A 25,449-nucleotide genomic window follows, 5' to 3' on the forward strand; every position below is an offset into this window, starting at 1 on the left:
TGGATAGATACAAACAAACAAACAAACAAACAAACGGCGTATTAATTTTCAACAAATTTAGAATTTATTCTTTGTTGCTCTCTTGAAATTTTACAAAGGAAACAATTGATGAATGTACAAGATAATAAGGTGTCTACTCTTCTCAATCTGTCAACAGTCACCATTCCTCAGGCATCAGCGGCGACACCTATAATTCGTCGCCTGCGCTACTAGAGACCGACCATTTATAAGTGTGCCATTTAGCGGAAAGACGGCGCGCGATCCGAGCCTATACATATATATCAGACGAAAACCTCAGGAATGGCGACCACAGAAACGCGCAAGAAATAAACGTTGATTATTCGAATCACGAAGCGTGATTGGACCGATTTTTCGTTTAAAAAACATAATAAACAAAAACAGAAGCGACCGTTACGCTAAGCCCCGCTCCCTTTCCGTTTGCCCTTTGGTTACAATCAAACCTTTCTCTCTCATTCTCAATCGATTAAAATTATTTGATATTAAAAACACGTCTCCTCGTTATTTTCCGCTATATTGTTTATATTCCTATCATACCTATTTATAATAATACGTATCAATAGATTTTACACAAAAAAAAACAAAAACAGTCGCGCCGAATATATCGCCAACAGGATAATGTTTAACTGTACAATGCAGTAGAGAATAATATCATCGATTCTGTACATGGAGAGACCTGCGGAGTCAATCGTCTGAATGATTACTCCGCAGGAGAGACAAATACGTGTTCCGACAATATATTCGCGACGTCGACACGACGTCACGCGATCGCGTTCGACGGCCACGGAAGAATTGCGTAATGACGATGGCCAAAAAACCCGATTATTATTCTTTTTCAGTAGCATTCCGTTTCTCGAGCCCGAACATACGTTATCATAATTATGGTGCGCTTTGAATAGATACATATATATACTATTATATTCATATACATATACATATATTTATAAAAGGCTGGCAAAAAAATTTTAAATATTAATTGTGACAATTTTTGATCCCTTGTGTTGTGTAGTAATAGATAATAATAATAATAATAATGATTAATAATAGAATGTCTAAATATCATCAATGGTTATATTATAATTAATTAATTATTATTGTTCAGCGTTTTTTATTAGTAGTGAGATAATATTAGTAAATATATTATTAATATTAATATTTTTCAATTAACGTATTTCTAATGATAATAATAATAATAATAATAACATTTCACCACGAGCGAAAAGAATGTACAAATTTTCGGTTATTATTTTCAATAATGGTAATAATAATAATAATGATAATACGCATGGATACAACGGGGGCTTCGACACTGTACAAAAAGATTTCAAAAAATTAACGATTTCATTTTCTGCTGTAAATGTTAGTTTTTTTTCCGCGCTAGTGGTAACAATAGGTTTTTAGTGCGCTTACGATAATCATAGATTTAATAATAACAGCGACGAACGGGTAAACGGAAAACAAGGCGCGGGACTTAGCGACACGGGATTATACGTACACACTTCCGGTTACGGAAATATCGACAACAGATGGCGGCGACCGACTCGCGAGCGCGCCACCTGTTGAGGAGAAACATTATAACATTTTGCAATTGCGATTAACCATTTTTTGCGTGCATTCAAATCAATAGAGATTATATAGTATATATATAATAAGGTATACATAGTGATCCAAGAGACTTTGTACATATATCAATTTTTATCATCATCATCATCATCATCATCATCATCATCATCAATACAAGTGCAGGATTACATATCATCATTACCGTGTAACAACCTTCATAGTTCAATTGCTAATATCTTAATTAACCAATTAATTATGGGCGTCGATACGATTATTAATTAATTACCATCGTTCGATTAACTAAATTCCAAGACTCGGTTTCGCAGTCGTAAGTTAACTGTTAATTGAAATTTACGGTTAATTTACGACGAGTTAACTCCGCAAACTGCGGAACCGGGTCCCGGGTTTTGTATACGCCGGAGAAAGCCGAAAAAACCTTCGCGGGACGTCGAAAGTCGTTTAGCCTTCGGGTGAATACCGCGTACGACAACTTGTGACCACAGCTAGCCGAACCAATACCAGAATCCAGTTTCACAGTCATAAGTTAAGAGTCAACATAACCAGTTAACTCCGAGTCAAATCTCAACTCAAAACTGTGGATCTGGGTCCAGGATCTGGTTCCGCAGTTGTGAGTTAAAACTAGTTCATCGTCGATACTAAAACTCAAATCTCACCTCACAACCGTGCAACTGGGTCCAAAGTTAAAACGCAATTTCAATTGTCACAGTGATATTCGTCTACCAGTAGTTAACTTAAACAGACTTTTAAGCAACTAGCCCCGGATGTTTATTTTCCCGTATGTAACCGTCACGGGGCGGGAATAGGTCAGCGTGCGCCCTGCAAAAAAACCCCTTGATATCTATTGCATGATCGACGTAACTTAGTAATCGCAACAATTAAACCGACTTCAACACAAAAAAGCGAAAATTTCGATAGATTTATTTCGCGTACAAAATAAACAAATTTCGGTTTCGTGATTTTTTCCCTTCATTCCAATCAATTTACAACAATCAATATCATCAATTACTATCATAATCGTTTCGTAAATCAATTAATAGGATCGGTACATTCTCGTCGTGTCCACATCGGCCAGTAGGGGGCGTGCTCAGTATAAACACTTAAGAATAATAGTTTATTTTTTGTTTAAATGTGAGATTTTATACCATACGTATATACCACTAAACCTGAATTTAAAACACGCCCTGGACCTAGGTTCAATGCGCATGCTGGTTGCACCGAACTTAACCTAGGTTGAACATGCGTAAACTAAGATACGCAGTCATAGGTCAGATCTGAAAACAACCAATAGAATTCGTGAGGTGACGCCTCAAAAGTTCGAGAAGAACGCACGAAAAAACACACAAAGCTGGGATCGGTGGAGCGTATGAGGGGTCGAGAACCTTCTTAGAACTACGTCGAGTCATAGAACTCTGGAGAGTTCAGGAACTCCCGAGATACTGGATGAATACGTCTGAGAGTCAGAGGAGTCAGTAACTCCTTAGTCTGGGGGGTCAAAAACCCCCGAGAGTCAGAGGAGTCGAGAACTCCTGTGAGTCAGATGAGTCAAACACTCCCGAGAGTCCAGAGGAGGCTAGAATCTTTGGTAACTAAATAAAGCTTCATGGCACTATAGCAGGGGGGAGGGATTGAGAGGAGACAAGTCTCTATATGAATCTCATTTTATACTATGTGGGAAAGAGAAAAAAAAACAAATTCGGATAAATTTTGATTATAAAGACACAATACCATACATACATACACACACACACAGCGACAAGGGGCGACCTCTATCTGCAACACTAGTAACTATATTCCATCGTATTTCTTTATGACTAATTATTAATAATGAATAAACCGGTTAAATAATAGGTGATTACACAATATTATATTATAATTATTGTATATTTGCAAACGTCACTTTCGGAGTTGTTTAGAACATCCTGTAGCAGACGTTTGTTTTTTGTACCTGAGTTTTATATAATATCAGCACCTGTGGTCATACCACGCCCCCTAGTGGCCCGTAGACAAATCAACGCGCGACGACCGATGAAAACACAATTTCATTTTTCGTTACGTTTTAAAAATCAAAGTATTTACAGAAAAGTCAGCGGATCGTAAGTTTCGAACGCGATGCCTCGGGCAAAAATCTACCGACCAGCTCCCTGCCTTTTCCTGTCCTAGGGCTTTCAAACATTTCGACAAAAATTACAATCCAACTCGAGAACATATCGGTAAAGATTAATTAGGATATAAACAGACCAAGAATATTGACCACTTATGACTGTAATTGCTAGTTGCTTCTGTATAATATCGAACTATCAGTTACAGCGAACAATTAATTTTCTGGTGCCCTGAAGTTCATTGTAACGAGGTTCCACTTCCGAGGTGCTCGCTAAATTCAGAGAGGAGGCCGGGGTGTAAGCACGAAACAGGGACCCGAGACTGAACGAACGCAACCGCGATCGCTGACATAGTTTTAACATAATCGCGTTACAGAAATAACAATTTTTTTCATCGTTTAAAAAGAAAAAAAAAACAAAACGCTGGAAGTTCGACAGGTATAACAAACGTTATGACAAAACGCCCCACAAGAAAATACATTATCATTAATATCAATCATAATAATAATAATTATAATAATGATGACAAAGTTAACGGAGCGAGCGAAAAACATTTCTAAAACGCGATAAGATCTTGGTTAGGTCTACAGGCGAGTATTCGGTTTAACGGTCCGATGCAATGAACCTAATGAGCTACCGTAACCACCATTATCATCATCTTCCGAAATCCGAATTGTTTGATTCCTGTATAAAGCGCCGCACCCAAAGCGAAATATCCCGTACCGAATTGCAAAATGTTCGGTACAACGCCACGAAGACGCAAGCTCGGCAATAAGCTAATATCTATTTTTTGTTTAATATACGATTATAATATAGTTTTGTATGTAATATGGGTTTACGATGCGTATAATAATTATATATATATATTTATTCATTCATATATCGTAGTTAAATTCAATTCAATCGTAACAAGTTTATTTTCTATTTACAAAACGGAGAAGAATGTGTAAACCTGAGGCGTTGAACCCCCGGAAGAAACGAGCGCGACTGTTCTCGAAGACCGCGCGAACGTATAATCGGAAAAGTGGTCGATGTAATCATTTTCGGACTCAACGCCGGACTGAAATCCGCGCGTCGAAGAACAAATCCGATCGTTCGTCGACCACGAACGATTGAGCGAGATCCGATTCCGAGACTAAATTTCCAATTATTTTCGACGCCGTCTTTTTTTTTTTAATGAAAAAAAAAAAATGAACGACGACGACGAATTCACGCGCGTAGCTACGTGGAATATTTCGAACGACTGTCCGCGCGACGAAGAAAAACCTCCCCCAAAAAAATAGCGCGTCGCATTATACGAAGCGTTCTTCACGAAATCATAATAATAATCATGATAATAATAATAATCATAATCATAATCAACTTGTATTTTTTAAGATCCCTGCATTTCGAAGTAATCGATGCTTCACGAATAAGACACCAGGCGTCACCACAGACACAGTCTCACGTCGGCTAGACGCGGGAAGCATAGTTCGCGAATACATCTATCACGCAATATATTCATATTTTCTAAGACCTGATTCCGTTTTTATTTTAAATAGGGCGCGACAAAAAATGTTAGCCGTAAACCGACCAATCGCGTTATCAGCATTTAGTATCACATGACCCGAGGTTTGTTTTTCATATCATCGTACTTTTTTTGAATAATAATATTTAACATTTCTATTTCGTTTATCAATAATAATCGTAATAATAATAATAATAATAATAGTCGTAGTACGGTAGATTAAGCTTAAGTCAACTCTGATCATGTCAGAATACACCGTTTATCTCACAGATCACCGTTTAACTCAAGAGATAACCGTTTAACTCAAGAGATAACCGCTTAACTCAAGAGATAACCGTTTAACTCAAGAGATAACCGTTTAACTCAAGAGATAACAGTTTAACTCAAGAGATAACCGTTTAACTCAAGAGATAACCGTTTAACTCAAGAGATAACCGTTTAACTCAAGAGATAACCGTTTAACTCAAGAGATAACCGTTTAACTCAAGAGATAACCATTTAACTCAAGAGATAACCGTTTAACTCAAGAGATAACTGTTTAACTCAAGAGATAACCGTTTAACTCAAGAGATAACCGTTTAACTCAAGAGATAACCGTTTAACTCAAGAGATAACGGCTTAACTCAAGAGATGACTGTTCAACTCTAGAGATAACTGTTTAACTCAAGAGATAACCGTTTAACTCAAGAGATAACCGCTTAACTCAAGAGATAAAAGTTCAACTCAAGAGATAACCATTTAACTCAAGAGATAACCGTTTAACTCAAGAGATAAAAGTTTAACTCAAGAGATAACCGTTGAACTCAAGAGATAACTGCTTAACTCAAGAGATAACCGTTTAACTCAAGAGATAACTGCTTAACTCAAGAGATAACTGTTTAACTGAAGAGATAACCGTTTAACTCCAGAGATAACCGTTTAACTCAAGAGATAACCGCTTAACTCAAGATATTTTCATGGTCGTGAAAGACCCGACTCGAGCGAATTCTACCGTGCACGGCAATTTTCATCAACGAAACTTGGAATCACGATCGACTGCTTACTACAATCACCTTCTTCTATTTCATTACAACAACATTTAATCATCATTAATTATCATTTCATCAATTATAACTACCAGTTATATTTTCGCTACTACGAATACAATCAATTAATCAATTATCCCGAAAAAGATTCACCGACCCTCACCCGAAAATACGATACAACAATTTCACTACCAACTAACATTTTACACGTTAAATCTATTTACAAAGTATCATTCATCATATTATTATTTTTCGCAAACGAATCCGTCTGGGTTAGATAGCGGTTATCATTTTCGAATTTCAAATCGATCCATCTGTCTGTCCGCGACAGATGCGGCGTACAAGACGACGCGCGGCTGTAATTACGAACAACGCCCCCTAGCAAGTCGACTGAGCGTTAAAACGAAGGGTTAATATCGTAACGCTAACAGAAAATTCACCCGCGGCGGTAAAAACAACGTCCAAAAATATTGTCTTATTAGTTAATCAATAAATTCAATCCTGATAGTAACGATTAGCATAGTAACTAATTACACAATCAATTAACTAATTAGTCTATTAACAATGCACGTGCGACTAGGCATATTCCGACAAGTCTTCTAAGTTACTTCACCTACAGAGGATAATAGCGTCCACGGCAATGAAAGGGTTAATTGATAAGATCAATATACATATTTACTGTATATGCGCGCGCATATATATATTTATATGTATCTATACGTTTTTAGTCAAAATGACTCGGTGCGTTTATAAAACAATAACGAATGGCCACGAATAACATCAACAGTTTCTAGTTAGTCCTTCTCGTTGAATATAGATGGCATGGTTAAGTATATATCATAGATTGTTTGTTTTTTGAGACAGTTTTTTTAATGCGGCACGAAACGGGCCAATCGACCGGCTCGAAATACACGTAGTAGTAGTAATTTGCATAAATCTGTACACGCTAGTAAATTCGACTTAAAAACAATATAATCTTACAGCGCAAAGCCAGTAATAAACCGAGCTCAGAATCGAGAACTGCGGAACTGGATTTTTGTTATCTATCTCGGTAGTATGTTATCATTATCATCATCATCATCGTTACATCATATATTGTTAATAATAATAATATTTTTAAAAATGAGAGTCCAAACTTTTCGATCGGCGACGACAAAAAATAAACACGTCGCTGCGAATATATTACGTCGTATAAAAGAGTCTTTTCTTCCCAGGAGAAAACGATTAATTATAATAATAATAATAATAATTTAATAATAAACGATATTAATTAATATTTTGGTGTGTGTAGAGCGAGAGAGAAAGAGACATTTATCATAGGTTATCGTTATTATTTTTAACTTCTAAAAATGATACTACTTCGATGACGACTGGCCAGCTGCGGTCAGACTTTTTCATTTAAATGCACGTTAACACTTTTATCAGATATATTCGTTTTAAATTCATCTAAAAATTTGGCGTTGTACTAAAAACCAATCGAACAACTAATAAAAATAATAATAATAATAACAATGATAATAACTACGATTATTAATAATACGTTATTTACTTAATGGACAAAAATATCGGTCATCTATCTTAGCAACGCTATTCATGTACAACTACTTATAACGACTTAAGGCGCGACATTCGAAAGCCATCTCGGTTAAATTTCATTCTATTCGTTTCTAAGATACAATTTTAAAAATGGCGAAAAAGTTTTTGAGCGCAAAAAAACTTATTATGTGGAGGTTACACGCGTGATAGTAGTGGTTAGTATGACCGCGGGTGAATTTACGAAAGTCTAGTTACGATCGAAACCCTTCGTCGTTCGGCGATAACGTTTGTGATAAATCGTCAAGTATTTCGACGGAGCCAGAATACGGTACTGGCGCCACTGGATGATCGAGAGACAGTACGAGTACATACCGCCAGATGGCGTGACTAGCAGTCAGTTTTGATTTGGTCTAAATAAGTTTGTTTTAAATTTTTCGACTTTGAACTGGATTTCTGAACTGCCGTATCCAAATATTATCTCGCTTACTCAGAAAAAAAAATATATCGGAGTTACTAATCCCTCGATTTTGAACTTCGCAGAAAAGTCGAAGCGACAGATCCAGGAATGCATCGCTCGCGAACATCGCGACCACCAGGAACGCATTGCTCAGAATAACAGCCACGAATCGGTCGATTTTAAAATCGACTAGTCACCTTGCGTCGCGTTTTAAGATTCGAGTTTTTGCGAAAAGCGTTCGTTTCATTATTCACGTTTTTAAAAACATTGCATATTATTTCAACAGACAAAGACAGTTTTCGTCGAGTCGGACGAAATAATCTTACCCCCGCGCGCGCCGTTAAAATCAAAAACATCAAACCCAGCGAGAAGAATTAAATCGTTAGTTTTTGTTTTAAAACGAGAAGAAAAGAAAATTGTCATTCTCAACTCGTACGCCCGGTATTCGCGGATTCTAAAGTTCAATTCCGAGATGTTGAACTTTATCAAACCGAATACTCTATTTTGTGACTTTTACGACAAAAGCGGAAATTTTCGTTTCATCATTTTTCGCGACCGAATATGTTTCGATATTCCGAAAAACGGTGAAAATCGAAAAAAAAACTTCGGCCAATCCCTGAAAATTCACGTCGCGCCGGGCGGTCCGGTCAGCGGGGTCAGGCGTACCGTGCTCAAATAATCAGTGTACATCGACGACACGTGAAAGAAAAAACAAATTCTCAAATTTTCATCATCGGAAAAAATCAACGATCGACGAGGTCGCGAATAAAACAAACTCAACAAAAAGAGAAACGAATCGAAATTCCTCGCGCGGCTGAAGCCGAGCATTTCGGCGGCATCGCCGATCTTTCGACGTATTCCTGAAAAAAATGAACCTAACAACGCGGGGGAATCTTAATTCTACGATTCGCGAATAATCGACTATTACTCGCGTTTTATGTACACAGTTTTTTCATCATCATCATCATCGTTTTTAATAACATAATTTTCGCATTTCGAAAAAATGTCGTTTACGTCGGCTTTCGGCGGACGCGTCGTCCGTGATAACTTCTCTCTCGCTCTGTGAATTTCGCGAGCACGGCGTTAAGTTTCCATCACGAATCTCGCTCGTTGCGGTTTCGTATTTTTCTCACATTTCTTCTTCTCGCGAACGGCTCCCTCTATTTTTGATATCTTGCATGCCTCCGAAATCAGGGAGTACCAGATTACTACTACTGTTGCTGCTGCTGTACGAGCGAGAGAGAGAGAGAACTGATCTTCGTGAAGTTGTTGTTGTTGTTTATCGTGGTGTAAATCATTTTTTTTATATACGTGTATTCTCATTCACAAGTTTATATTTCGGAGGACTTCACTATACGCACACCTGCACATCCGGTCTCTTCTTGCGAATACAATATTCTATAATACAATGGAATCTGCGGAAGAGAAAAAAGGCAGAAAACGATTTCATAAAGCGCTCATTTTTTGACGATGAAACAAACCCCCTTGATCTAACTCTGTCACAGTACAAACCCCTGCCCTAGTAGACACATCCTCCTTCACAGGGATTTGAACCTGATGGCATCATGAGACTGTCACAGTACAAACCCCTGCCCTAGTAGACACATCCTACATCACAGGGATTTGAACCTGATGACATCATGAGACTCTTGTCACAGTACAAACCCCTGTCCTAGTAGACACATCCTCCATCGCAGGGATTTGAACCTGATGACATCATGAGACTCTGTCACAGTACAAACCCCTGCCCTAGTAGACATATCCTCCTTCACAGGGATTTGAACCTGATGACATCTTGAGACTCTGTCACAGCACAAACCCCTGTCCTAGTAGACACATCCTCCCTCACAGGGATTTGATGGCATCATGAGACTCTGTCACAGTACAAACCCCTGTCCTAGTAGACACGTCCTTTTTCACAGGAATTTGAACCTGATGACATCGTGAGACTCTGTCATAGTACAAACCCCTGTCCTAGTAGACACATCCTCCTTCACAGGGATTTGAACCTGATGACATCATGAGACTCTGTCACAGCACAAACCCCTGTCCTAGTAGACACATCCTCCCTCACAGGGATTTGATGGCATCATGAGACTCTGTCACAGTAAAAACCCCTATCCTAGTAGACACCCTCCGTCACAGGGATTTAATGACATCATGAGACACTGCCACAGTACAAACCCCTGTCCTAGTAGACACATCCTCTCTCACAGGCAGAGATTTGAGCCTAGGTCCAATTTTATGAAAAGGTTTCAGCTTAAAACAGTAAGCTTGAATGAATTGTCTTCAGGAGACAGAACAGCATTGACTATAAATGAACTTACTATTTTGGTTGTTGATATTGATACTCTTCTACTTGGCCGTGGTCCTCAGCAACGGGAATTTGCATCACTGGTGCCCCCTGGTGTGGGTAAGCCATCTGCGTGTAAGCTGTGCCGGGATGGCCGGATACATACTAGAAAAATAAAATATCCAAAATACATGAGTTAAGAATAAAAATCGATCATATTGTCATAGCATAATCGTCATTTTTCTTAAATCTTAAATTATGAAATAAAGATGGCTATGAGGCAGCTAAATAGCTCATAACCCTGTTTAGGAGAAACAGCCATTCAAAATGATAGCAAAAAGGAAGCCCTTTTCGTAATCTATCAGAAACGTTCATGGAAGAATTTGTTTTCAAAATAAAGTCTCTTGAATTTCAAGAAAATGGGCAGCTAAGGCAGCTTTTAGTCTAATAGCTTTTCATCGCATAATCGATGGAACTGATCTGAAATATAAAACACCTATGCCGAGATTCAATAAAATTCGTACGCTAGAGAAACATCTTTTTTTGAATAAAGATGGCAACAAGGCAGCTACATAGCCTTCACCCAAGTGTCGACCATCGAGCGAAGATCAATTACACTTGATAATCGCTACATATGACAACATTAGAATTAAACAAAGAGGAATCATGCGAGCTATAAGAAAAACCGGGGTTAAACAGTGATTAAAACCATGCAACAAGTAACAATACAGTGGTTAAAAATTGAAATAAAATCATCCGTGGCCGCGCCCAACACCGCTCAGCCCAGTAACCAATCGGACAAAAATTGATCAACTATAAGTTATTCAAGATCTGAAACGTTCCCAGTTCAATTAATTGAACAAGTGTTTTAATGCATATAGGCACGAGAAGTTCAGCAACGTTTCGAAATACCCCGTCCAATATCGGAGTAACTAGAAATTCTTCGAATCGCTAGGGTATTTCGTTATCTATCCGAATTTCATCATTCGTTTCGAGCAGCGTCTTGAAGTTAGTTCATTCAACTTAACACAAATGAAATACAGGCCACGGGGACACCGGTACCAAAGTTAACAGCTCAATAAGAGTTTATCTATTACATTTCTAACGTTCTAGCTGCAAGCAGTATTAACTATGGAACTGGGTCCCTTTTTAGACTGGAACTGACTCACTCAAACCCGGAGGAGAGCTTTAAAATTTCTTCCACGATTTTCAATCGTGGGAAAATGCTATAATTGATTTTGTTCCGATGTTAGCTCAAGGAATCGTGGGTTTACTACTCGTGAGAGAGCCCAGTCTAAAAGCCGGGCCAAGATTTCGTCGAAGCGTTTCAAAAGATTTAACTGAAGTCCGCTGATGATTAGAAAAAAAACCGCTTAGGATTCTGACCCGGAACTCACTCACCTATATCCTTCTAATAAAATCACTCTCAAAAACTTATGAATCCAGAGGCGAAAAGTGAACTTTTGAAAATACGGAAACCACGTCGAAATTTATAATAAAGTTTATATCCAAACGGTGAAGAACGAAATATCTTTTTCAGTAACAGTGACTACAAGTTAATGCGTAGAATATTATAGTTCAGTTTGGCAGTTTGATAAATTGGAATAATAGTAATGCTAGTCAAATAAACAGTGGAACTAGATGGCACAGTGAAACTGCCATGGTAGAAATACCTTAACGTCATCAGGTATTGATTGTATCTGCTAGGGCAGGAGTTTCGAACCTGATAGCATCATGACACTGTTCACAGTACAAACCCCTGCCCTAGTAGACTTATCATATATATAGTCACTGTTACACCGGACCTAACCCTAACCGGACCGGGTTAAAAAACGTGATCGAACAATCAAGGTTCAGTGCAGCGACGATCTCGAGACAAGGACAGACAAAAAAAAAACAAGATCGAAACGATAAACATGGAAAGAAAGAACAAGATTAGCGCGAGAGTCGGAGAGAGAGATAGGAGATGCGCTGGTTAGTGTGATGGACAATAGGGGGCGGGTTGGTGGTTCGTAACAATCACTACTAAACTAAAAGACAAGATATGGAGAGAGCATGAGTGATCGTGGCCTTGATGTTCACTTACAGAGCTATGTCCTTGAGAAAGCTGTAACTGACCCATTTGGTTGGCTAATTGCGGCAATACCATGCCGCCATTGCCAGATTCATTAGTCCCAATACCCGACGGTAAACTGCCTTGCACTGCCATCTGTTGTCCGAACTGCAAAATAGTTTTATATTTTACCTAGATATACGTATGTGTATATATTGTATTTGTTAACCCTTTCCTGTCGTTTACGGTCCCTTCTCTACCATCGTTTCCAGCTAACTCACTGGATCATCTCGGACAGTAACGTGCGACGACTGTCAAATATTCTAATTTGCCCAAGTTAAAAATTGATGATTAAATAGAAAAATAGGGGCCACGAAAAACACTATTATAAGTGGCCCTGGTCACTAAGAAAAAAAAAACAAGATGATTCAGGAAAGGGCTAACAAAACCTGGCAGTAAAATTTACCGTTCGATGGGGATAAGACAAATAAGCGCTAGGCCAAATATTATTATGTGCCTTACTGCAATGCCTTTCTATTTCTTTTTCGAGTTCGACAATTTCAAAAAGAGGAAGCCCCCCTGGGTACCCAAGTGCTCATAAGAGAGGAGAGTGGATTCAAAATCATTCATCGTTTACCTCTAATGCATATATAAATTGTGTTAGTAGCCGAGTAAGCCTTAGCCCCCTCCCCCTCCGGGTGGTCAAACCTGATTTTATATCTGCGTCGAGAAATGATGACGAAATCATCGAAATCGACCGCAGAAATGCCGTCTTCACAAAATTTCCTGCGAATGGGAACATTTCAAATGGAATCTTGGAATATTGTTTCTTTACAAATCGGCACAAATACAGAGGTGGAAATATCTACTAAAGCGATTGAAACTCAACAGCATTACACGTATGTATATAAAGATTTATCATTTTTAAACGGGCGTTTTTCGGTCAGTCACAGCACGACGAAAAAGAATCAAAGCAGCTATACGAAAACGGTAAGACAACTAAAATCCTGAGAAACCAAAAAACGGCTGATGCAATCATCATCGTCACGAGAGTCTATCAGCGACCTCGCATAGAGAGGTATCGAGGGGTTGAGAGATCGGAGGTCGCCGTTGACCTCTAAACCGAGAAAAATACGGGATAGCCACCGTAGGACGTGCGGGGACACCTGACCCGTCTAATCCCGCGGAATAACCTCACCTAATGTGAGGTCAATTACAACTATAAGAGGTCAGACTAACGCCGCCTTATGTGAAGTCACTTTGAGGACAATTCCGGTCGGAATGGCTCCCAAAATGTTAGGTCATTTACAACTGTGAGAGGTCAGACCCAACCTCGCCAAATGTGAGGTCACTCACAACTCTGAGAGGTAGAACGAAACTCCCATATGTGAGGTCTATTACAACCATCAGAGGTGATGCTGATTCACCACATGTGAGGTCGCAACCCTCAGACCAACCTCGCCAAATGAGAGAGGTCACAAGTTATGTCTATCCAATCCATGTGAGGTTGTTTAATAAAGAGAGACTGTCGAGATGACTTCGACCTCTAAACGTAGGTCACGCTATCAAGCACTGAATGTAGGTCAGCCGAATTTCACAAATTTCTAAACCAAAGGGGGAAAAATTATCAGTCGTAACCGAAAAGAGGAACTTAAATGAATGAACTAAAATAGATGGAACAAATAAGATTTCAAGGATACTGGTCTGGACAGAGGGGTCCCGGTAAACAACTCGGATGGGTCAGAGGCCAAAAATATTGTTCCCTAGGAGTGAAATGGCTGAGGGGACACTGCTAACAGAAAATAAAATACAATATACAGAAAATGTAAATAATCATATTGATATATATATAATATATATATATAGAGATAAATATGAATATATATTTTTTATAATATAAGGGTATATATGTATATATGTAAGTATTCTAGACACCCACTTCTCCTCTCTCTATAGGCACACACACTAAAACCCTGAACTCCCTTCAAAACGTGGAGTCCCCTCTCATTTCAAATGATAACGATAGTCATTTTGGAACCGTCGGAAAATCTGCTTTTCAAAAATCTGCTTTTAAAATCGATAACGCAATGTACCGTAGCAGTTGTGGGTTTCACTTGTGGCAAGTGAGGATCCACTAGGTGTCACCAGCCTGCAGTAGGACATCAACTACTGCAGCCACAGAGAATTTTTAAGCACGAAATCTTAATCGGTTTTAAATGAACAGACTTTCCGAGGCTTCCGTAATGAAAAACTCTTCCAATATCATGAATATCGCGGATGCACCTTACAAAAATTTCCAGTCGACCGGCGAAAAAATGTTCCATAACCACTGCTTAATCTTGATCAGTTCGCGTATGGCGGATAGATTTAATGTAGACCCGAGGATCCGGATCAGTCGGGGTAATAAGCCCCACACACTGACTGGTGCGAGCTGGTTCGATGTAAAGTGCATCCGTGTGTGGATCAGAAATTATTCCGCAAATCTTCGAAAAGTATTATTCTTTAGTTAACTTAGTCTGAGTTGCCCATCGTGGTAACTATAATAAAGCCAATCTAACGATCTTGATTTAAGAACAGTCCAGAAAATGGACTTCAGCCATTGCAGTACAACTGGTTTCCTACATAGGGCTCTTTTATTGTCAAACTTGTGGATCTGGATACTGAATTATTTAACTCAGCTCATTGCAATTTTCCAAATAATTTCTGATCTCGATGTCTGATATGATATATTGACTACAGATATATATGGCGATTAAATATATAAATATATATAGATGATGGTTATATATGGCGGTATCCATGGATCTCTGCACGGCAACGAACGATTAGCTAATGAAAAGGGTTATTCGACGTTTAGAATCCAATTTTGCGAGAGAGATTATAGAATTCGGACGACTTCAGACCAGCTTCTCAGCTCATTTTGGTGCTATAAACAATCTAGCAGTTCAAGACCAGCCTAAGCTGATTTTGAGCGAGAGCCCGCTAAAATGGACCTGATCGTGCCGATTCACTAGGCTAGCTAATCGTCGATTGTTCACGCGACAGATCCAATGAATCGATGCGCACGCACGCGTGTCTAAACGAGCAACGTTCTCGTCGTCGTCGTTGTCGTCATGGGTTTACGTACCTGGGTCATATGCGGCTGCATGATAAGTGGCTGTTGTAGCGCGCCCCAGGTGCTGCCCGGTTGTACCTGATAATTCGTGACGGGCGTGGTCGCCAGCGAGTACGGCTGTCTCATCATCGCCGCTTGGGTCATCATGTTCTGAGTCAGGCTTGCAGATGGAAGAGAAAAGAAACTGCACGAACTGGATTAGTCCTGTCTCTTAATTAATTATTCAGCTTGTTAATCAAAACCCTTTCAGTGCCGACTAATTAATAGCCTTAAGTACTAAAGATGATTTGAAAATTTTAAAAAATTCTACCCAGTGAGTGGTATAACAGCATACCGCTTTGACGTGTCTACACCGCGGTGCGGCGTATCGTTACTTATTAACATTTAACAATGTTCAAGGGGCTGCCACCTTTCAATAAAGATATAGTTCATCACTGATAGTTCATAAAGACTAATTACTAATAACATCTATCAAAGTCAATCGCCGATTTATAGATATATTCTTAGATAGTGGCCTCAATTACCACCATCCCAATGACATCATCAAATTGCGTGGCACAAAATGAAATGACAGTTGAATTTGAATTTCGAATAACTACTCACCCGTTTTGAGCTACGGCAGACGAATGATCGTATAATGTAATACCCTTCAAAAAAAATAGAGAAATATAAACCGATCAAATACTTGCAGATGACAATTCAACAATCATATCGAATAAAATTCTGGAAAATTTTTGAATTGCACTTCACATGTTAAGCCACGATCACGTAAGTGTTTTAGCCAACCGTTCACATTTGGTCAACAATTGTTTGACAGGGGCCAAACTTGGCCTGACTAAAAATATTGCCAAATTCTGGCACATGTCAAATAACTGCGTGCGAGTGCTAACTGGTTTTGGAAGAGACTCCCTCACCACAACAATCCTTCCGATCGCATTTCAGTAATTAGCCAGTGATTAACATGTGAACACGTCCTCAATCTAGACACAGGCCTGGTCAGAACCAGTTTGACCGGGGCCAAATCATCTCCGTGCAATCGCGGCTTAATTGTGTAAGTATTTCTAATATGTTCCATCCTTCCTTGAACAATTTCTAAATCGATTAATCAATAAATCGATTAACTAATCAAAATTACCTCTGGTTTATCTTTCCAAGTTCCTGCGGTCGTTTTCTTCTTTTTGTTTCCGCCGTCGGCAAATTTAACTAGTAAACATTCCTTACAACCTGAAATAATTGAATAGATGAATTAGTCTAATATCCGGAAACAAAGATTCTCAGCCGACGTCAAAAAACGTATTAAATGCGCACAAACCTGGAAACATTTTCCCGTTGAAATTCTTGATGATCTCCTCGCATTTCTCCTTGCTGTCCATGCGCGCGAAGCCGACGCCGCGGCTCTGGTTATTCGTGTCGCGCAGGATCCTCGTCGACACGACGTGGCCGTAGTTTTGGAAAAGTTTGTCAAGATCGGTTTCGGTGAAGTATAAAGGTAGGTTCGCTATGTACAGATTCGTCGGGTCTTGTTCTTGTTGCTGGAAAAAACGTGAGCACAAACCGTTAAAACTCGAATTCGCGAAATCGCGCGAAAAGTGAAGAATCCTTATCCACGAATATTCCAACTGTAAAAAACCATTCATTCGGTTTTTTTTTATAGATAAGTTAAAATTTTCGAATATATTTTTGGAAAGATTTTAGAAATATTGATCTATTTCGAATATATTTTTTGGAACTTTTTAGATAAATTAAAATTTTCTAATAGATTTTTCTTCAGATTCTTTTACGTCTTTCTAGTCAAAAAACAAATTTACCATTTTATCAATGTCAAATTTAAATTTTGAAATACTATTTTCCTCGATTCCTTTGTCGAATGGAATAAAATCAAAATTTTGATTGAGATTTTTTCTGGATTCACTTATATTGATTCAATTTGTAATTTCTTAAAAACCCATTTTGATCTAAGCTTTTAAATACAAAATTTGGAATTGAAAATAAAAAACCGAATTTTTTTGTGCCTCCACAACTTAGCGCAAAAGCAGAAGACTAATCTCGTGGACAGACGAGAAAAAAATGGGGGATTATGAAAAAAATATGTAGCTCATATTCGTAGATGCAAGGTCGTTTCTCCACTTTTGACAAAATGGTTCTCAACTTTTTGTCGTCTTAAAGACTTAAAAATTCATTTTCATTCTATGCATGATTGCAATTCGGTTTTTTCTCTTTTGAAAAAAAAATTCCTCGCCATTCTGATCTCTATACCGCATATACCGGTGTTAGAATTTTATTTTTCCTATGTATTTTATTGTATTGTATTGTGTTGTATTGGAGGCCAGCTGTGAACGAAAAACTGCTATTCACACCGCGCCAGTAACGAGTCGCTTTCAGCGGTCCTGTGAAAAGAAAATCGGCGTCCTTGGCTGTTCATTTGACAGAGGTTTTTATTAGCAGCTGTTATAAACAAGCTCTTAGTGATCGACCGAAAAAATCAAAGGGAATCTATATCTCCGGGTAGTTAATGATACGTCGTACAGTGCTGCCACAGTGTGGTAGCAAGGAGTACTATAAACTGATTTGTCAGGACATGAGTCAAATTTACGCACACAACACAACCGTGGAACTGGAGCCAGTGTCAGAATTTAACACGCACAACTGTGAAAATGGGTTCAGAGTCAAATTAAACCCACACAACTGAGAAGCTGGGTTCAGAGACAAATTAAACCCACGCAACTGTGGAACTGGGTTCAGAGACAAATTAAACCCACACAACTGTGGAACTGGCTTCAGAGACAAATTAAACCCACACAACTGTGGAACTGGATCTACAAATCAAATTAAACCCACACAACTGTGGTTCAGAGACAAATTAAACTCACACAACTGTTTGAACTGGATCTAGAATTAAATGAAACCACATATCTGTAAAACTGGGTTCAGAGTCAAACTAAATCCACACAACTGTGGAACTGGGTGTCGACTGTGAACCCAGTAACTGAATACTCCATATTACAAATTATGCACTTCAATCTGTCAGATATGTATATATATATATATGAATGATGTATAATGATTGTATATGATTTGAATTGATGTATGCAGTGGAATGCGTATTACTCAATATATATCTCTCAACATCAGCCCCTCCTCCCTTTAGACATAACATTTAATACATTCATCTCTACAAATCATATTCACTTCAATAGTTTCGCAACTGACCAGCCTCTCAACCGCAAACCATCGTAAAACCGAGATAAGATAAGACGCGTGATGGTTGCATTAAATCGAGATTGAAACATTCAATCCCTTCAGCTCTCGTGGGGATAATAGGGGGGGGGGGGGTTTCAGTAATGAAACTCATTCCGCACGAATGTCCATTGTCCGTCGTCGGACGTCCACGAGAAAATGAACATCTGCATCTCTCTCTCGCGCGCGCCAAGTTGTCCTGATTTACGATTGAACTGATTTTATCTCGAGCAGGACGAGATGTAAGGTCGAGATGACCACCGCCACAGCCATCGACGCTATCAGAGGTTTACACAATCTACAGACATTTTAATCGATTCATCTCCCGACAAGCAACTACACGATACACAGCAGTCGCTGGTGTAAAGTCATCAGGGGAGTGTGAGGGGTTGGCGAGAGGAAGGAAGCAGGGGGTGGGTATTTACGACTGTAGTTTATGTTGTGGAACAACGATATACATTCCAACTCATCTAAGCATAGGTGCCCACTTTCCACCAATTTACAAATACCCCGACTTTCCGCGATTTTTTTTCTGATTCCCTGCTATTTCCAGGTCAGTGGCTACGCTAACTTGACTTAAACATAACTATTCAGTCACTATTCAAATCCCAATTTTTATTTCCAATTCCATTTACCAAGCATAAGCCGAACACATCGGGCAGACAGAGATAGGGAGCAGGCGAGAACTGAGTTAAGAGACAGAATCACTAAGTTTTTTCGCCGTTTCTTTTTTTACGGACGGAAGCTCGGGGGTTCGGCGAAATCAAGCGTTTACCGGTTATGTCAGCAATCGTTCCATCAATTAACGGGAATGGAGAGAGGGAGGATAATGCAGACGGCTCGGTAATGCTATAAACGAGCGCGCGTGTTATTTTTAAGATACTCAATCGGTTTGATAGATATTACCGCTGCTGCCGCTGCCACTGCTGCTGCTGCTGCGTAGAAGTCGTGTTTGTCCCTCTCTCTCTCTCTCTTGCGGAGCCGGCCGACTTTCAGAGATCGACGCAACTCGCTCAATGGAGAGCCACTTTACTGCGTTGCGTATACGTCACATTATGACAGAAATGAAGCCCTTCAAACATCCATAAATATATGATATACGCAGCTAGTTTATATTAAACAGCACGGCTCATAGCAAAATATCTGGCGGAACGACTCTTTATCGTGGCTCGTTGGTTCGCCAGGATTTGGTTCGATTAAAACCGATTGCGTTTAGTTGTGTTGTCATTTTATTCGAGTATATTTTTGGTTCATCCATTGGAAGATTTCTTGGTTGAATAAACCGGTTTGAACATTTGTAAGTATGCGTTTGAGAATTGGTAGTTGGTTAACACACTGGGGCTATTTGGCAGCTAGTTCACTGGCAGATTTGGTGGCTGGTTCATTGTTCGTAGATTTGGTGGCTGGTTCATTGTTCGTAGATTTGGTGGCTGGTTCTCTTTTTTGGTAGATTTGGTAGCTGGTTCATTGTTCGTAGGTTTGGTAGCTGGTTCTCTTTTTTGGTATATGTGGTGGCTGGTTCTCTTTTTTGGTCGATTTGGTGGCTGGTTCTCTTTTTTGGCAGATGTGGTGGCTGGTTCTCTTTTTTGGTAGATGTGGTGGCTGGTTCTCTTTTTTGGTAGATGTGGTGGCTGGTTCCCTTTTTTGGAAGATGTGGTGGCTGGTTCTCTTTTTTGGTAGATATGGTGGCTGGTTCTCTTTTTTGGTAGATGTGGTGGCTAGTTGACCAATTGCACTGATTTGGTTGAATTTTTGGTGATCAGCTTTTTGAGAATTTCTAGAAGCTGACTGATCAGTAATTTGAATATTTTAGGCGGCTGGTTCAAAGGGAATGATACATTCAACCATTGTCCATTGTGATACCAACGATCTTTGTTTGGTTGCCTGGACTAGTTCAACAACTGTTTTTTGCGACCATTTTTGGTGACCATCTTTTTTTGCGATTTCCCATGTGTACAGATTTAGTAGTCATACATAAAAAATAAAATTCTAACAAATTCTTTTTTTAAAAGAATTTAATGTCTTGAGTATTTATGTATATCCGTTACTGTACCTCCGCGAAGTATGAAAAGCCTGAAAGTTGTCGGGAGTTTTTTCGCATAAAAAAAAAACGTTTCAACGAAATCGACAAATTCCATCTAGGCTTTGCATATTTCTCGCGAGATGAAAATATGAATAAAACTCGTACAACATTTAGAGATCGAGAGAGAGAGAGATCGGTGCAAAACATGATAGAAAGACTAAAACACAACACTTAAAAAACTCATAGCCTCACTCGCCGCAAGTGCATTCACGTAACCGGTATAGAACTTCAAATGTGGCCACTATCAACGGAGATTTCTCAGGACTGGATCGATTTCGTTTGTGCGCATTGGAGTAAAACAGACTCAAAGGTATTACAGATCCATGAAGACCCGAGATATTACAGATCAATGGTTTTACAGACCTGAAGTATTACAGATCGTATGCTTTACATTACTGAGGTATTACTGATTGTAGGTATCACAGACCTGAGGTATTACTGATCGAAGTATACATACTTAACGTATTACCGGTCAAAGGTTATCAAAATCTCAAGTAATACAGATTTGAGGTATAACAGATTTTTCAATTTTCAATCACTTAATCTTAAGTTTTTAAGAAATTTTGAAGAACTCGTGTCGGTGAATGCACATGCTTACAGTGGCGAGTGAGGATATTTATCCGATCCCAGTTTTTAAAAGAAAAACATTTCCATTAACGAACTACAATAAAATCTACAAGAAAAAAATGTGTCAAAAGTTGAGACCCCAAAACCACCGAAACAATTCGATTCATTTTAAAAACCATTCACTTAAAAAACGTATGAATTCATTACTTTTTTACTCATAACAGAAACGATAAAAAAGGATGAAATTTTACTTTAAAGCCTTGGTTGGAAGTTCGTGAAGTACAGTACCGTATCTTATTACGGTAAAGTAGAGACTGGTAAAATTCTACCCCGAGTTGATGTCAAATACCGAGTGGTTGTGAGAAATGCAGTCTCTTACTAAGGTAAAGTTGAGGTAAGATTCGAAGTTTGGATTAGATATTTCAAGAATGGTTACTTAAAAAAAAAAAATCGTTTCTGTTATGACGATAAAAATAAAGAAATCATTTGCAACTTTCGAAAGTTCGAAAAAAACTTGCATACACGAACGAAGAAAATATGAAAAAGGAAATTTCTAAACGAAATAACTTGCGCTTTACAACAAAAATGTTCTGAAATCGTCAATTTTTTTTCTCTTCTATGTATAATAACAACGCTGATAAAATTTACGACGGCTTTGTAGGAATAGCCCCGGTTAACCGGCAGCGGTCCGCGGGGAGTTCATAAGCCGTGAAACCCATAAAACCATAAACTATAAACATTATATTATCGCAACTACTTTCATTAAGCTTATTAAGAGACCAGAAGCGGAACTTTACTACGGCGCTTGTTCAATAACCGCGTATAATCGCCTAGCAGTCGATTTCGTTTTTTTTCTCCGAGACCCCGACGGAGGAAAGATCAGGAATTCATTCCAAGCGCATCCGAGGAGGGATATTTTAGAAATTTCTCCTTACTAGGTATCGTTCCGGCATCTGCCTTCCAATTTCGCTAATTAGTACCAGAAAGTGATGGAGGTGATTTGAATTTTAAAAATTCCAACCCAGTGCGTTGAATACCGCGCATACCGCTATAGTGCATCTACACCGCGGTGCAATGTATATGTAGTTAACGAGCATACTGCTATAAGTGCGTCTACACTGCGGTGCAGTGTATCAGTAGTTACTAGTATTTCACTACGTTTGACAGGTGCCGCCATCTTTCAAAAGAAATAAATAGAAATAATTCATCAATAATTGATACGCCGCACTGCGGTGTAGATGCACTGAAAGGGTTAATCACATATTTTATATCTTAAGGCCCCACTGCATAATATACGAGTATTGCATATCCTGCAGGCTGGCAGTAAGAGGCAGACTAGCGGTAAGAGGGACGCAAAGAGCGCCGAGCTTTTGAAGTAGGAAATTAATGTCTTCATACCATCGAAATACTAACAAACATCCCTGTGGCTAGCTCGGCGGAGTCGAAAATATCCCGTAGTAGAAGTCGGGAAAGGTAGCCATAAAACGTCGAACTATACGCACAAATTACGATATACCACATGATATATATATATATATATATATATATATATATATATATATATATATATATATATATATATATATATATATATATATATATATATATATATATATATATATGATATATATTTATAGACAACTTGTTAAGACTTTCAAGTTTCTTTATCTACGGCCGCAGTGTATTCAATTCGCGTAAAAGGAACCGTTCGAACTTCGTAGAATCGCCATATCGTAGTATGTCGGAAATACATGGGACGCGGCACGTAACTACGCCATTCCTAGGAATAACGAGATATCGTAGCGCGGGCGTTTCGACTGAAAAGGAAAGCCGCCCTCGATTAGCGACGGTTTCTAGTTCATGACATGATCAGGGTGACCCGAGTTGTACGTCATTTTACCCGACTTGATCGGCTTATAGTTCAATCAATTTAAACATAGTCAAATACATAAGACATAGATGGAAACTGAGACGGTGTTGCTATCTTATCAATTTTCCCTGAATTGTAGCCATTTTACAAAATTCCACGACTATTTCCTGATTTGCGTGTTATCCCTGGGTTGATCTGTTTATAATCCAATCAATTAACATATTCAAATACGTAACACATAGTGCAAGCTGTTTGGAGCAATCTTAGTGCAAGCTGTTTGGGGCAATCTAGGTATCTCATCAAATTTCCCCAATTGTCAGGTATTTTAGAAAACTCCCCGACTTTTCCCAGCTTTCCAGGCAAGCGGCCACCCTGATGATAACCAGGAAAGATTTTGGCCCCAGACCCCAGTCAAATTTTAACACGGGTCGTGGATGCTATACTTTTTTGCGCAACAAAACATAATCGCATCATTCTGTTAAATTCCGTTATTCCTCGTTTCTATGACGACAACCCGGTGGAGAATATAAAAATATTCGGTCAAACTCTCAACTCGCAGTATTGACAAATTATGTTTGCTTAGGACTGGATGAAGTCAATAAATTAATCTTGATAATACGACGATGATTTTCGCAAAGCGCTCGTTTTGTTTTTCGCGAATTCCGATTAAACCGCCCACGAAATATATTCAGTAAACATTCGCCCGCTTCGAAAAACCGATTCGCGGCGAAAATTGATTCTTTCGAAAAATCGATTCATTTCGTGTCGAAAATAATTTTTCAAATTTGCGTAAAATATCGCTAAATTCTAAATTTTCCGATTAAATTCATTTTTTTTCTCGAAATTCATCAGGAGTCGAAATTCTCATCTTTTCATCCGATAAATCTTTCGGTACGCCGTTTTTCGATAAAATCTTTCTATAGCAATATAGCCAGGGGTCTGTTGCATAGTTGCGGCTAAGATTTAAGACCATAAGGCCATCTTAATTTCATAGCTACCCTTACAACTTACGATATGAAACCACTTTTTTGAAAGTCCCAGCTTTGCATTTCATAATTTTTCCAAAATCAACATTTTTCGCAAATTTTTATTTCCGCAGAGAAAACATTTTCACACACGTGATCGAGGCCGGATATTTTTTCAAACGCTATTGTGTACACAAACCCGGCAACCCCGCGTTCTAATTGGTTTTGCCAGCAAAAATTCAGCGAGCGATGATAGGTTTTTTAAATCAAACATTTGTTCATTTCGTTGAACGGGTTCATTGTTTAATGGAAATTTTCAAAAGTTAAAAAACAGGTATCGGTATTTATGGAATTGAACGACACGGAACACTGCATATGAATAAGATAATATATTGACTACAGAAACCTATGAAATGCGTCAATAACTCGTTGCACGGATTACAGCCTCCATTATACCATTAACTCTTTCAGTGCTGACTAATCAATACCCTATAGTGCTGAAGATAATTTGCAAATTTTGAAAAATTCCACCCTAGTGTGTTGAATAATAATATACGAAAATTTGCGGATCAATTGCGCTGAACTAACGGAATATCAAATGTTTATTTAGACTAATCTAAGATTTAGAAAAAAAAAATCCTTTAAGCGTTGGAACAAACGTCGTCGATACGAAAACGACAAATTCAGAACATTTTTGCGTCGACAAAAAATTCTACCCGCCCTTGCTTGCCAGTGGCGACTCCACATTCGAATACAGTTCAATTCGATTCATATCGAACCTTTATTCCTTCGAGGCCAGAGATTCACGCGCAGTGAATTTTAAAAATATTTTTTTAAAAATCCTGGTCCCAAATTATACCGATTTAGGCGTAGTCTACAAACTAGACGAATTTTCTAATGGCATATTTCTCAATGTTGAAGAGATTTAAAGCAGTTTCAGGCATTTTGCTCAAAAGAAATTCAAGCATTTTCCATTCAGAAGGAGATTTTAAGGAATCAAGTAGCCACCGAGTCCCTGTGGCCTAGGAGTTCCTCCCACA

At 38.7% G+C, this 25,449-nt stretch overlaps 1 protein-coding gene across 4 annotated transcripts in view; it reads right to left on the reverse strand.

Moving 5' to 3' along the window:
• Positions 1-5,928: 5,928 nt before the first annotated feature.
• Positions 5,929-25,449, reverse strand: part of LOC141911702 (RNA-binding motif, single-stranded-interacting protein 2-like) — a 114,566-nt gene continuing 95,045 nt past the window's right edge. For 2 of the 4 annotated variants that reach the window (XM_074802710.1, XM_074802711.1), the window contains 6 exons: positions 17,000-17,219; positions 16,823-16,911; positions 16,291-16,334; positions 15,700-15,871; positions 10,554-10,684; positions 5,930-9,641 (listed from right to left, as the gene is read on the reverse strand). In XM_074802710.1, the coding sequence (XP_074658811.1) occupies position 9,641; positions 10,554-10,684; positions 15,700-15,871; positions 16,291-16,334; positions 16,823-16,911; positions 17,000-17,219 (657 nt within the window). In that variant the 3' untranslated portion in view covers positions 5,930-9,640. Of the gene's footprint in view, positions 9,642-10,553; positions 10,685-15,699; positions 15,872-16,290; positions 16,335-16,822; positions 16,912-16,999; positions 17,220-25,449 lie in introns of all 4 variants that reach the window. The other 2 variants (XM_074802709.1, XM_074802712.1) reach the window with 2 other exon arrangements.

Source organism: Tubulanus polymorphus, chromosome 10 (genome assembly GCF_964204645.1).
Source record: "Tubulanus polymorphus chromosome 10, tnTubPoly1.2, whole genome shotgun sequence".
In the NCBI taxonomy this organism is placed as follows: Eukaryota; Metazoa; Nemertea; class Palaeonemertea; order Tubulaniformes; family Tubulanidae; genus Tubulanus; species Tubulanus polymorphus.